Below are 13,314 nucleotides of genomic sequence, written 5' to 3' on the forward strand. Positions count from 1 at the left end.
TGAATCTGTATTTCTCAATCTATACTATAATATTATAAAGCTGAAGAGTTTGTTTGTTTGTCTGAACGCGCTAATCTCAGGAACTACTCCGATCCGATTTGAAAAATTATTTCGGTGTTAGATAGACCATTCATCGAGGAAGACTACCTATATAATTATCATCACGCTAAGACCAACAGGAGCGAAGTCACGCGGGTGAAACCGCGGAGCGCAGCTAGTAAAAATATTATATCGCGCACTTATCTCAGGAATATTAGTATGATGTAATTTTGATATTGTATGCAATTTCATACTTATAGGTAGAAGAAATTAAGAATTTACTTGTAGGCACATATTTTATTTGAGAATTTGTCATATAAATAATAAGTAATAACATAATATAGTAATGTACTTATAATAAGAGTACAATATTTAGAAACATAGTTGCGTTCTTAGCTTTCTAAATTATTAAAATAAATGGTAATCTTCTGCTGCACGGGCTTTTCGCGCCACATAAAATTTAAAATGGCGTCTTCTATTTATTTTGTTGTAATGTCTTCTATTTACGCAGTTGACTATTGCGTTTTAATTTTTGAATATACCTATTTATTAGGTATGTAATTTAATAACTAATAACTTTGGTATTGTTTGTCTTCTTGATCATCTCCTCATTGATGTAATCTCCAAGAATTTTACTTGACTGAAACAAAAAATTAAATTTCTAAAATATTATCTACGATAATAATTATTAAAGTAGGTACCTAATCATAGTAATAGTACTACAGTACCTATGGTTATAGTAAAGTAAATAAATAAAATAAATATTTCAGTATAATTTTCACACACGGCACGATTTGATTTATTTTGATCCCATTATCCCATAACGCTTTTCACTTGTGTTTTAGAAACCAAATGGCATGGAAAGTATTGGAATATTAATACTGTAAACATAAATTACCTAATGAAGTGAAAGGTCAATAGCATAAGAATTAAATGGAATTAGATCTATATATATCTATTAAAAACAGGTACTTAACTATATTTTCTGAAGAACTCAACTCAAACTCAAACATTTATTTATTCAATTAGACTTCTTTTAGAAGCACTTTCGAATCGTCATTACATATTTTTACCATTTACCTACCATCAATTCGTAAAGCAGTGGAGAAAAATGAATACTCACGACATTCCTCATACGGCACGCACACACCATTTTTCCTCCAGTAATTCTTCACACATCGACAACTCGGAGTACATTCCACGACTATGAGCATGAAGTAGGGACACTCCCCGTGTGGGGTCGCGGAGTCGCAGCCCTGTCCCGGGCAGTATGAGGGGCAAGGGTCGTATACTTCATTGGGGCCCGTGCAGGGGAATGGTGCTGGAATTGTTTATGAAAAAAGTCTTACTTTATTATTTATTATTCTATTTACAAAAAAATTGGTTGTTTGTAAAGTAGGTTTACGATCGAGATGTTTACGTGATAAGTGATAACGTCTTGGTGTCAGCGCTCGAGATGAGTCGGGAGATCGGTCCGTCTCTCTCTCGTTATACCTGCGATCGCGCTCGTGAGGTTTTGGTGTGACACAACTTTCTGAACATGTCACCCGACTAAAACGATTTTAAAAACGTTATCACGTTAAAAAAAATACTTACATGAATACAGGAGATCCAAACTAGGCTGTTGCCTGTATCTTGGATATCAGAAAAGGGGTACCTATAGGTCTCTACATTATGCCGAATTATACCTACCTTACTTAACTATACCAAATTAACTATGGTAGGTATTTACTTTTGATAATTCTACTAAGTAATAACACAGACTAATAATAATATACTACGTATACAGTGGCGGCGTAAAGGGGGGGCGGTGGGGGCGGTCCGCCCCGGGTGCCAAGCATCCAGGGGTGACAACACGGTGACAAAGAAATGCCAACTCTGTCGCGCAGATAGTAGCCGCTGGCGCATCTGCAGGACATGAATGGCGCGGGCGAAAGGGGGTCCCTTGCCGCTCGTGAAACAAGTTGACAGTTGGTCAGTCAGTGCTATTGTTTATAACCGTCGCGTTGCGTCACATTAATTCAAACGAAAGTCAATAAGTACTAAATACTACCTTTCCTTTTGATGTGAAATCCTAGAAGAAGTTAATCAGGCCCAAAAGTATATCCAAACATCTGGGCTATCGCTGGAAAAGTGTGTTATAAAAATCAAAGCCCTAAAAATTTTTCTTCAAACTCAACGTATCCAAATAGTGGAAAGAGCTATTTCCTACGCAACTGAAAAATGTGAGGACTTGGATATTTCCGTTGAAAGAAGAGGGAGGAGGATATTCCGACGACGAATGCCAGGAGAAATGTCCCAAGACGTTGGACTAACATTGCCAGACGAGTTGCATAGAGCTATGTTAGAATGTCTTGATAGATTTTACGAAGAACTAGAGCATCGCTACAAAGCAATGGATGACATTCTCACAACATTTGGTGTTGTTCAGAAGAAGACCTTCGTGATATGGTTCCAAATCTTACAAAAATCTATGATGAATTTTCTGCAGAGGACATTATTTTGGAGATTTTACGACTGAGGCGCCACTTGGAAGCCGCCAGCATATCTCTTCAAGAAGCGATCCAATGGACTACCCTGGAGCTTTTGAAATTAATTGTAAAACTAGCGACCCGCCCCGGCTTCGCACGGGTGCAATGCTGATACTAAAATACACTACAGAAAAACTGTGAACGTTGTATATAAAATCATAGCGGCCCGCTGCCCGCGGCTTCACACGGGTATAAAATATATAGCCGGGCGGCTGGCCGGTAGCGCCGCAAACGCTACGTCCCGCAATTTTTAAATCTGTAATATCTTCGAAAATATTCACTTAAATCATACGGTGTTAAGGGCCATAGGTATAGATCTATATTAAATGAACAATGTATTCAAGGTATTTAATTGGTTAAGGATTAATGCTGTATTGGTTAAAATCGCTTCGAAAATTAGCCATTATTTGTCGTAAAAAGTAAATGACAAAAAAAAAGTAATTGTGGGTTATCCATAAGAGATAGACATATACCATCACGGACTTTTCTGTAGACCTTTTCAATGTGTATAATTTGTATACGTAGTATATTATTATTAGTCTGTGGTATAATACTTAGTACATTATTTTGATGAAACTCGTAGGGTTCAGCCTGCGTTTGTAATGTAAGCGGAAAAAATGTAATTTTTTACGACATCACATTAGAAACCTCGAAAATTACAGTACTTCTCCACTATTTAATGGATGTTATTATACATATAAACCTTCCTCTTGAATCACTCTATCTATTAAAAAAAAACCGCATCAAAATCCGTTGCGTAGTTTCAAATATTTAAGCGTACAAAGGGACATAGGGACAGAGAAAGCGACTTTGTTTTATACTATGTAGTGGTGGGACTATTCTGAGTCTGTTCCAAATCTAGATCTATGTCTAAGATTTTTTTAAATAATTTTGAGGGTGCTCAATAGAAAGTCGCCCCGGGTGCCAACCTATGCTACGCCGCCACTGTACGTATACAAGTAATAATATTATAAATGCGAAAGTTTATGAGGATGGATGTTTGTTATTCTTTCACGCAACTACTACTGAACCTATTACAATGAAATTTAGCACACATATAGAGGGTAACTTGGATTAATACATAGGGTAGGTTTTATTCCGGAAATCCCACGGGAACTATGCGGGTTTTTTTTAAACGCGGGTAAAGCCGCGGGCGGTAATCTAGTATTTACTAATTATAAGCGATAAACGATTTTATTATTCTCTAAATATGTACTTACGACACGCTGTAGTCTGTATGCATGTCCCATTCTCTGCACGTCGATAGTTGAAGCCACACTTGCACCCCGCGGGGGGACATTGCTGGGGCTTGGGGCATGGGACACTATCCTGGAGGTTGTTTGTGGGGCAATTCTCGTAGGAACAGTTGGCTGGGCAGTCGTCTTGTACCTCGTTGATACCGCATTTTGGGTCAGCTGTGGAAAAATATTGCAGTGACTCAATTCTTAGCTATAAATCGTGTCTTATGTCCTCATACAATTTATAGATTTTTTTCTTAACTACCTAGTTTGTATGTATAATAAAATTTAATGATAATAGGGTTCAGAAAAGAAAACAAAATGTGCAACCGATGTGAATCTCTCCGTAACATGTAGAGTTACAACTACCTACCAAACTTATTATTAAGTTATTATAAATGGGCTATCTAACACCGAAATAATTTTTCAAATCGGACCAGTAGTTCCCGAGATTAGCGCGTTCAAACAAACAATCATTTGATTGCTATAACGATAACCGATAATATAAATAACGATAATATAACGATAATATAAATATATAAGTTTATATATATATATTTAAATATATTTATTAATTTGTATTTAACTTATTATTTTTATTTAATTTGTATGTTTAATATAAATATAACTTGATTAATACATATATACTGAATTATCTATGTCTATTCTTTAATTAGTAATGAATTATTTGTGTTATCTATTCTTTTTTAAATCTTTTGATGCGCCCTCGCTTTTTACCAATGTCTTACATGTCCTTTATTTTTATGGTTGCCTGGAAGAGATTGCTTTTAAGCAATAAGGCCGCCTATTGTACACTTTCCAATTTTATGTATTCTCTTATTTTAAATTCCTGTTATATGTACAATAAAGTGTCATAAATAAATAAATAAATAAATAAACCATCCCATAAATAAATGAGCTAAATTAAATCAATAACCTGCTTACAATTAACTAATGTGTCGGTCATCCAAACTTTGTCATAATTACATCAGCAATTTGTCTAGAGGTAAATCCCAAATTCCAATTCATAATATATTATTTGGTAGGTATACCTATTGAGATTCGATTAGAAGTGCACGTATAGGTTTTTCCTCAAATTTATTAGTATAATGTTCATAGTCATTAATAGTTTCTATACATATATACATAACTAATAAGATGTTGACAAGGTATTTTATTTGTAAACAGGACCTATTAGAAAGGTGGAAATTGAAAGAGCGACACTTTAAAACTACAATAGATAAATTTTGCTATTGTCTCTAAATATATATGTAGGTAGTACATTTAAAATATGTTATTTTTAAATGCAATATCATTTTCATCTGCGTAATCCAATTTCATTGAAGTCACGCACCATTACTAATTATAAGTTTAGGGTGGCATTATGCCGTAAATTTTTAATAATTATAATATGATCTGTACAATATTTTTGAACAAAAAGTTGACGACAGACGTTGTTTTATTTAAATTATTATATTTCTTGACATAGGTAAATGTATTACTTATCTAAAGAAATAATTTAAATAATATTTAGGTAGTTAGTTACCTACTCATTGGTCAGTAAGTATTGTCAGTAATAATAAAAAATAAAGTTTATAGATACATTATTCTTTATCAGGCACGAACGAAGTTAATGTAGTTCTGACGCCTGAAAATATTTTGAAGTGAAGAAGTAAAAATCTACATATAGGTACTAGGTATCTATTGAAAAAATTCTTATCTAGGTAAATGAGTTCAGTTAAAATGCATCGATTATTATCTTTTTAATGGTTTCCTAATTATGAAAGTCGTTAATTAGTTTACAATAGTTTCATAATATAGATAGTATAAACTTCTTACCTAAAGTCAAACCAAGGATTGCTGAATAAACAATAAATATTTGTAAACACGACATCTCAAGGCAATATCTCAATGTAAACTAAAGGATTCTGTAAAATCTATTAGTACAGTTAGTAACTATGTGATGATTCTTGAAAAATAGTCGTAATAATTTTCCCCGAAATTTCAAATTTATTTTAGCGCCATCTAGTCTATATGTCATAAACTACGTGCTAATAGTATTAAAAGTATGAACTTGAATGTTACTCGGACTTTTAAATTATTTTTCTCGATCGATAACAGATGTCGTTATAATAAGAATGTTTTAATTTGCTTTGAAAACACAGTTTGAAAAACTATAGTGACCACGTTTTACCTATATTACATTTGAGAATATTATTAAGGTCAGCCCAAAAGAATATCTAGTTCATTGATCAGCTACTTAAATTCGCAAAATTTTTTATCTGCAAATCAGTATGGTTTTCGTAGAAATTTGTCCACCAGCCATGCAGTTGAAGCATTAACTAATTTCGTTAACCTGAATAATGATTGTGGAAATAAATGTGTAGGTATTTTCCTCGATCTAGCCAAGGCGTTTGATACGGTTTCAGTACCAATCCTCCTCTCTAAACTTGAACGCCTTGGTGTTCGGGGAGACACCTTTAATTTATTTAGATCCTATCTGACAGGGCGCAAACAAACGGTCAAAATTAATTCTACCCTCAGTAACGTACAAGAAATAGAATAGGGAGTGCCGCAGGGCAGTATTTTGGGCCCCACCCTGTTTTTAATATATATCAACGATCTCTGTTCCCTCAACATCCCTAACTGCCAAATAATCACTTATGCTGACGATACAGTCCTGCTCATAAAGGGCCGTTCATGGGACTTGGTCCAGAGGAGCGCAGAATACGCGCTAAATGCCGTTATTTCATGGCTGGACAAAAATCTGCTGACGTTGAATTACAGCAAGACGAAATATGTCACCTTTTCCACGACCACTAAAACACAGCCGGGTGTCGATTTCACAATTAAGGCTCATAGATGCGCTTCTCTGGATCAATGCTCATGTGCAGCATTGGAGCGAGTAGCACAAATAAAATATCTAGGTGTAACGATAGACAACCACCTCAGGTGGGACCATCACATTAAGTCTCTCGCAGGTAGGATCAGAAAACTTGGTAAGGTCTTTAAAACAATAAGACACCTTGGCGACTATCCCTTTCAAATGAGAATATATAAGGCTTTGGGGGAATCTGTCATTCGTTACTGTATACTCGCATGGGGTGGAGCTGCAAAAACGCGTCTAATATGTCTCGAAAGAGCTCAGCGTATGCTCTTAAAAATTATTACTTTCAAACCTTTTCTGTTCCCTACCTTCGACCTATATCAAGAATTTAAAGTTCTCACAGTGCGACAAGTGACAACTATTCTTTCATAGCCTTATTTTAAAACAGCATAGTTTCCCTAGAGATAATAGTGACTTAACCCTGGCTTCAAAGCGTAAAAAGAATAAAGTTTTTATTATTCCTAGAACTAATCTTAAAAAAAGCAGAAATCATATAAATTTCTTGGGCCCCGCCTTATATAATTTTGCTAATAAGGAGTTTAAAATATCTAATCTATCTAATTACAAACTTCGAACAGTAGCACACGACTGGTTTCAAGGATTAAGCTATGATGACACTGAAAAAATTTTGTATGATATCCTCTAAAAATCACACAAACACACACATACATACGCACACACACGTACACGCAAGCGCATACACACTCACTCACACACACAGACACACATACTCACATAATTAGATAACTTGTAAGAAACCATTTTATAATCTTTATATATATTATATGTATATTAATCTTATTTATTTATATATTTATTTATTTTTTAAAGTTAAGTCTAACTAAGTTTGAAGATTGTACCTACATACAAATTTCTGTTTCTAAATATGTACTGTTAAAATCATATTGTAAAAAATATGCTAAGCCGACGGAGGTCACTGGTTGACCCCGCACAGGTTTTTCCTAGTGGGTTAACCAGGGACTTACTACAATTTATATGAGTTGTAAAAATTGTGAAACAAATAAATAAATTTGAAATTTGAAATTTTTTTTGAATTTTTCAATAAAAGATTACATAATTTTTTTGAATAGCTGTTACGATCGATCAAAACACAGCACAAGTTCGACAAAGTTCCTATAGAGCTGACAAGAATTTCTGTAATATATTGGTCCATGGTAATTTACATAAAAAATAAAATATAGGTTGCCTATACTGCGTGCCATTGTGATTTATATTATGATTAATAGTTGAATGTGAAAGTGAAATCACAGAAATTCAGATTTTATTTCAAATCACAAATACGTCTTCGTCTTGCACCTAGATTACCTACCTAAGTATATTGTATAAGTAGATAGGGAGTCATTTTTAAGTAGGGTAAAAAAATGGCAGGCACCCCGAACCAATATACAAAATCTATGTAAACATAATATGTATGAAAAATTTTCCACTCAACCAATAACAAGATATTTTTTAAATTTCCTTATTTTTGTATGCACAGTTTTTGTATTACATGGTCAGTTACGAAATTATTGACACAGCCTCAATTCAGTACCAAGAAATGTAAATTTATTACAACTAGCTGTGTCCTCTGGTTTTGTTCTTGTTAAACATTTATTCGTTTAATGGGGATATATTTTTATGGTATGAGCATAATATATATTATTTGAGAAATTTTAAGTTACTATTAAGTAATCTGTAGCTCCCTCAATTCAAGCTACAGGCTACGGACGTAACTGTAGCCAGTAGCTTGAATTGAGGGTGAAGCCGAAAGCACAGATTAAAAAAAGAGCGTGTGTGCCGAGCATACGTGTCAGAAGTGATACTTCTTTTGCAAGATTCAAAGATACTAAAATCTTCGCCTTACTCCATGACGTGACGGTAGTGCTCGACCTTGAAATTTTACTCTCAACGTGCATAAAGAAGTTTCACTTCAACAATATAATTACGGATTACTTGAATGTTTTAATGGCGCCCTTTCATCGACGCATTCATATCATTTTCTTACTCTTCCTAATAATTTCAACCATGTTTTTTATTTATCCTTGCATTTAGTGATTTTAATTTCATGACTTTTCCACTATTTACCTACAAGATGAAAATCTATGGAAACAATCTACCGACCCATTTGGTCTACCAAAGAACCGAATGAAGGAGAATGTACCTAAGTACCTACTTGAAAAAACAATATTTCATAATGTTCTCGACTAACAGATTTCAGTAAACAAACTAATATTGTATTTATTTATTTTATGACGTGCCAAGAATTATTATACTATTGCAAAGAAAACATGTTTTGGAACAATGACGTTGTTGTTTTTTAAAAAATAATTATAATTTATGAATGAGGGCCACTTCAAATAAAGATTTAGTTTAATATTTCATACGTCGTTGAAAAGTACACATACAACAATGGGTGTTTATTCAGGTTGTGTTCTACTACGCGAATTTAATATAAGTTTATTTAGTTTGGACGTCGCGGTTGACGAAAATGTTGCTTACAAAAGTTGTGTTTTTTGTGTTCTATATTTGTTTTGCGGGTAAGTTATTATGTGATAGGGTTTTTAGTAGGACATTTTTTAAGCTTTATTTGTTTCTATAATATTAAGTAAACAAAGGATAATAAATGTTCAGACTTATGTCTTTTTTAATAGAGAACCAATTTATATTTGTTAAAACTATTGGGATTACATACTATTCTAGCTTTCATTTATGCTGCTGCAAAATTGCTTTGTTCTTTTTGAGCGTATTTTTGTAATTTTAAATTATTATTTTCGTCAGTTCATCAAGATACCTTTATGTAACTTCAAAATGAAAAACAGCATGGACCGAGAAATTCCACATCACGTTTTAAAATCTTCATTGAAATGTCTCTACCTTGTTTGCAGTTTCGCTTCCACCAGCAAAATTCGCATCAATACTGCCGCTTTCACAAGTAAATTACCAAAATGAACACCATTTACGAGATAATTTCCAAACACGACCTGTGCAACAAGAAAATTCAAAGATACAACAACTACAAGGGCTTAGAGTTCAAAACTCACCGCAAAATTTCCAAACAAACTTCCGAAGTTATTTGGGATCAGGGATAAACGATAAATTACAATATCCAAGGCCGATTTTGGTAAAGCCGTTTAATGCTGATAACCCACTGATGCCCACATCGATACAAGAACCAATATCACCAACGCTGAGAGAAGCACCGCCTTCCAATCAAATATTTAATAGGAATATAAACCACCTTGTCCCTAACAACAACAATCCACCTCCATTATGTAAGTATATCGTGGTAACAATATACATATAAAGTATGTCTTGATATGTATGTATGTATTTCTGTATTTATTTTATATACTAGAAGTTAAATATCTCGATTAATTGTTGCATTGCAGATAGAAATGTTCCTCAAATACCCACAGAAAATTACCTGCATAATACTGGTCAACCAATAAAAAAGAAATCCTTCACAATTATTCATCCAAATGGAACAACAGAAGAGGCTGATAATTTAGAAGAAATAATTAAGATGTATCCAATTCATACCATTGTTAAAGCGAGTGAATTCAACAGAAACTTGTTGCCAATTAATCAACATCCTGTAACAATAAAACCTCAACAAGCTTATGCAAAGAATCCAATAGCTAATCCAACATTAGTACCCCTGTTTGATGTACCTGTACCAACAGCTTTACCGAAAGATAATGAACGTGAAATTCTTTATACAAACACGCTCAAAGATTTTGAGCCTGTATCGTCGCCAGATATAATAACTGATCTACTGCTTCCAAACACTGCTAATCCAAATGCCCACGGGAATCCATTAAATAAAAAAAATATCTCGAACATTGTTCTTGATCTGAACACAGTGAATTCCAATTTCAGTACAAAAGAAAACGATAACACAGGTGTCGTGAAAAGTAACAGCGCAGAAAGTGAACCACAAAGTATTAAGATACCGAACTGGGATTCACAAAGTGACATATTAACAGACATAACGAAGACAACCACTGAAATCTCAATTCCTCGAGAAATGAATGAATCTAAAACAGAAAATGTCTTAGAAAAAATTGAAATTACACCAGACTTTGAAGATAATTTAAAACCAGACATAATTCCATTAAATGATACAATTCCTCATGAACTTAATGTATCTGAAGCTGAATATAATACAGAGGAAAATATGGAAGTCAAACCAGATGAGAAAGATGATATTAAACCAGATATTATTCCATTGAATGAAGAACTTAATGAATCTAAAGCAGAAAATAATGTCGTCGTAACTATAGATATTACACCAGACTTAGAAAATAATTATGAAGCTGATATTATTCCATTGAATGATATTTATACCATAGAAATAGCATTAGAAAATGACACAAAAGATGAAACAACAGATTCAAAATTAATAGACAGTATAGATACTCCAATTGAAACTAATAAGTGTGATGAAGATACAAAAATTGGTTCGTATTGTAATTTTTTATAATATTCGCTTAAGGGATAATTATTTAGAAGTATGTTGCAAAATAGTAAGTTTTTGAAGTATAGTTGTTTAGAAAATATAACATTCGGTTACAATTTTTAGTGTAAAGAAAAAAATGCGAAAATAAAATATGTACTAAGATAATGTTCATAAATAATTATTAATTTATCTTTCAGATATTCCAAACATTGCTCTACTACCTGATAACGATACGGAATCATCATTCTGGTTTCAATCAGACGAGAGGTTCCTAGTGGAAAGATTACTGAAAGACAAAAATACAGTTTTCTTCTTTATACCAAAAGTAAATTTGGAAAAAAATACAACGATCACTATTTACCCCAACGGAACAAGGATTGAAGAGACGAGAGTGGTAAAGAATGATGGTACGTAGAATTTGTTTTAATTTTTTTTTAGTACGCATACTTATGGCATTATATTTTCTGTGTTTATTAACATTAACTAGTTGTGCCCTGCGGTTTGACCCGCATTACTCCGCTCCTGTTGGTCTTAGCGTGATGATATATATATAGCCTTCTTCGATAAATGGGCTATCTAACACCGAAATAATTTTTCAAATCGGATCAGTAGTTCCTGAGATTAGCGCGTTCAAACAATAAACAAACTCTTCAGCTTTATAATATTAGTGTAGATCTATGTGATCAGACCATTTTTATTTAAAATATTTATTGAATAAGTAATTTAATTTTTCCAATGTCAAAAATTGCCTCTTGCTACTGCTTCCCGTAGACATTAAAGTAAATTTTATTACGCAGAAATATACCTTTTTTACCGATTTTATAGCTCGTAAGTAATAAGGTTTTATGCTTCAATCTCTGATTAAACTCTTGTTTTTATGTTTCATTAAAAATATATTGTGAATACCTAAGTTTACCAACTAATTGAGTATGAAACAGACTTTAGTCAGGTTTCCGCAACTACTGGAAACTGGGAAGTCAATAGAACATATTTGAAAACTAATTACTATTATTCGAGATGAAATTATTGCTTCCATATGAAATTCTAGCTTCAACTTCATGAAGTTAGCTTGAAACTTGTTTATAAATTTCAAAGTTTCTTCCATAGTTTATACATATATCATATTATTTTACACAACGGTTAATTATAGGTACTTGCTAAGTCATATTGACTCAAACTTCAAGTCAGATCTGAACAATCTAGACGATATTTAATTAGAGATTAAGGGACCTCAAAGTTATTAATGTTGAAGGCCAGTTTGAAAAGTTTAAGATTCTTGAGTATTACAGACAATTTACAATAACTGTATAGTGTACACTGATAGTGATTTCAATGAATTAAGGCATGAAACTGAACCTATTTCGATTTTATAAAATACTAGCGGCCCGCCCCGGCTTCGCCCGTGGTACATATGAAAAATAGATGTTGGCCGATTCTCAGACTTACCCGATATGCACAGAAAATTTCATGAGAATCGGTCCACCCGTTTCGGAGGAGTATGCAGACTAACATTGTGACACGAGAATTTTATATATAAGATGTATGTATAAATTTAAAACAATACTGAAAATAACTATTTTTTTGCAGGATCCAAACCAGTCGTGACAACAATAATAACACATGCGAATGATGAAGATTTAAATAAAAGTTGATAGCTAATATCTGAGTTTCATTTTATAGTGTATGTTCTTCTCCTATCAAAGAAGAGTATGACGTCATAATATAGTATAAGCCACGATTTAAAGTTTCATAGAATGCTCCTTAATTATTGTTAATAGGCTCTATACAGTATAATGTGTCCAAAGTACGGATTTAAGCTAGTTTCATGTTCGAAAAGCAAAGCATGTTGAAGGAAAGCATGTTCCTCTATAGTTGTTGATTATATTCGTGTCATGACTCTGATAAAATGATATTTATTATACCAGCCGCATCGAGGTATAATCGACATAAAAGTAAGATTTTTTTTCCGAAATAATGAATTTTCTAGTAGTAAAAGTACTTTTAATACTGGTCAGCAGTTACGTCAAAAATCAATAAACAAAGACGAAAATCTCTATAATATTAAAGAAAATTTCGATGATTTACGGTGAGAGCAAGGTGAATCTTTACAAGTGATAAGGCGACACTTAAAATAGGATACCTGCTCTTGTACCCTTTTTA

General features: G+C 33.2%; 2 protein-coding genes across 2 annotated transcripts; one reads left to right on the forward strand and one right to left on the reverse strand.

The window, feature by feature from the left end:
* Nucleotides 1–408: 408 nt before the first annotated feature.
* Nucleotides 409–5,726, reverse strand: LOC149484883 (inducible metalloproteinase inhibitor protein-like). The gene is made up of 4 exons (XM_089701144.1): nucleotides 5,648–5,726; nucleotides 3,791–3,985; nucleotides 1,163–1,360; nucleotides 409–679 (listed from the first exon to the last, which is right to left on the reverse strand). Exons 1-4 carry the CDS (start codon nucleotides 5,700–5,702, stop codon nucleotides 672–674), a joined length of 456 nt encoding a protein of 151 aa, XP_089557270.1. The 5' UTR covers nucleotides 5,703–5,726; the 3' UTR covers nucleotides 409–671.
* A 3,446-nt stretch (nucleotides 5,727–9,172) lies between these two features.
* On the forward strand, nucleotides 9,173–12,806 carry LOC149484884 (uncharacterized). Its single transcript, XM_089700415.1, has 5 exons — nucleotides 9,173–9,232; nucleotides 9,581–9,967; nucleotides 10,085–11,155; nucleotides 11,352–11,561; nucleotides 12,742–12,806. Exons 1-5 carry the CDS (start codon nucleotides 9,184–9,186, stop codon nucleotides 12,804–12,806), a joined length of 1,782 nt encoding a protein of 593 aa, XP_089556541.1. The 5' UTR covers nucleotides 9,173–9,183.
* The last annotated feature ends 508 nt before the right edge of the window (nucleotides 12,807–13,314 follow it).

This window comes from Colias philodice, chromosome 11 (assembly GCF_061535455.1).
Source record: "Colias philodice isolate Cphi_HAF_F1 chromosome 11, ilColPhil1 Martin Lab GWU primary, whole genome shotgun sequence".
NCBI classification, from domain to species: Eukaryota; Metazoa; Arthropoda; class Insecta; order Lepidoptera; family Pieridae; genus Colias; species Colias philodice.

Excerpts from the sequence above, each read along its gene's own strand:
- LOC149484883 (XM_089701144.1), bottom strand. The coding sequence starts at position 5,702 with ATGTCGTGTTTACAAATATTTATTGTTTATTCAGCAATCCTTGGTTTG. Across the intron at positions 3,986-5,647 it reads AATCCTTGGTTTGACTTTAG|CTGACCCAAAATGCGGTATC; the intron begins GTAAGAAGTTTA and ends ATTTTTCCACAG. Across the intron at positions 1,361-3,790 it reads CATACAGACTACAGCGTGTC|CACCATTCCCCTGCACGGGC; the intron begins GTAAGTACATAT and ends AAACAATTCCAG.
- LOC149484884 (XM_089700415.1), top strand. The coding sequence starts at position 9,184 with ATGTTGCTTACAAAAGTTGTGTTTTTTGTGTTCTATATTTGTTTTGCG. Across the intron at positions 11,156-11,351 it reads TGATGAAGATACAAAAATTG|ATATTCCAAACATTGCTCTA; the intron begins GTTCGTATTGTA and ends TTTATCTTTCAG. Across the intron at positions 11,562-12,741 it reads GAGAGTGGTAAAGAATGATG|GATCCAAACCAGTCGTGACA; the intron begins GTACGTAGAATT and ends ATTTTTTTGCAG.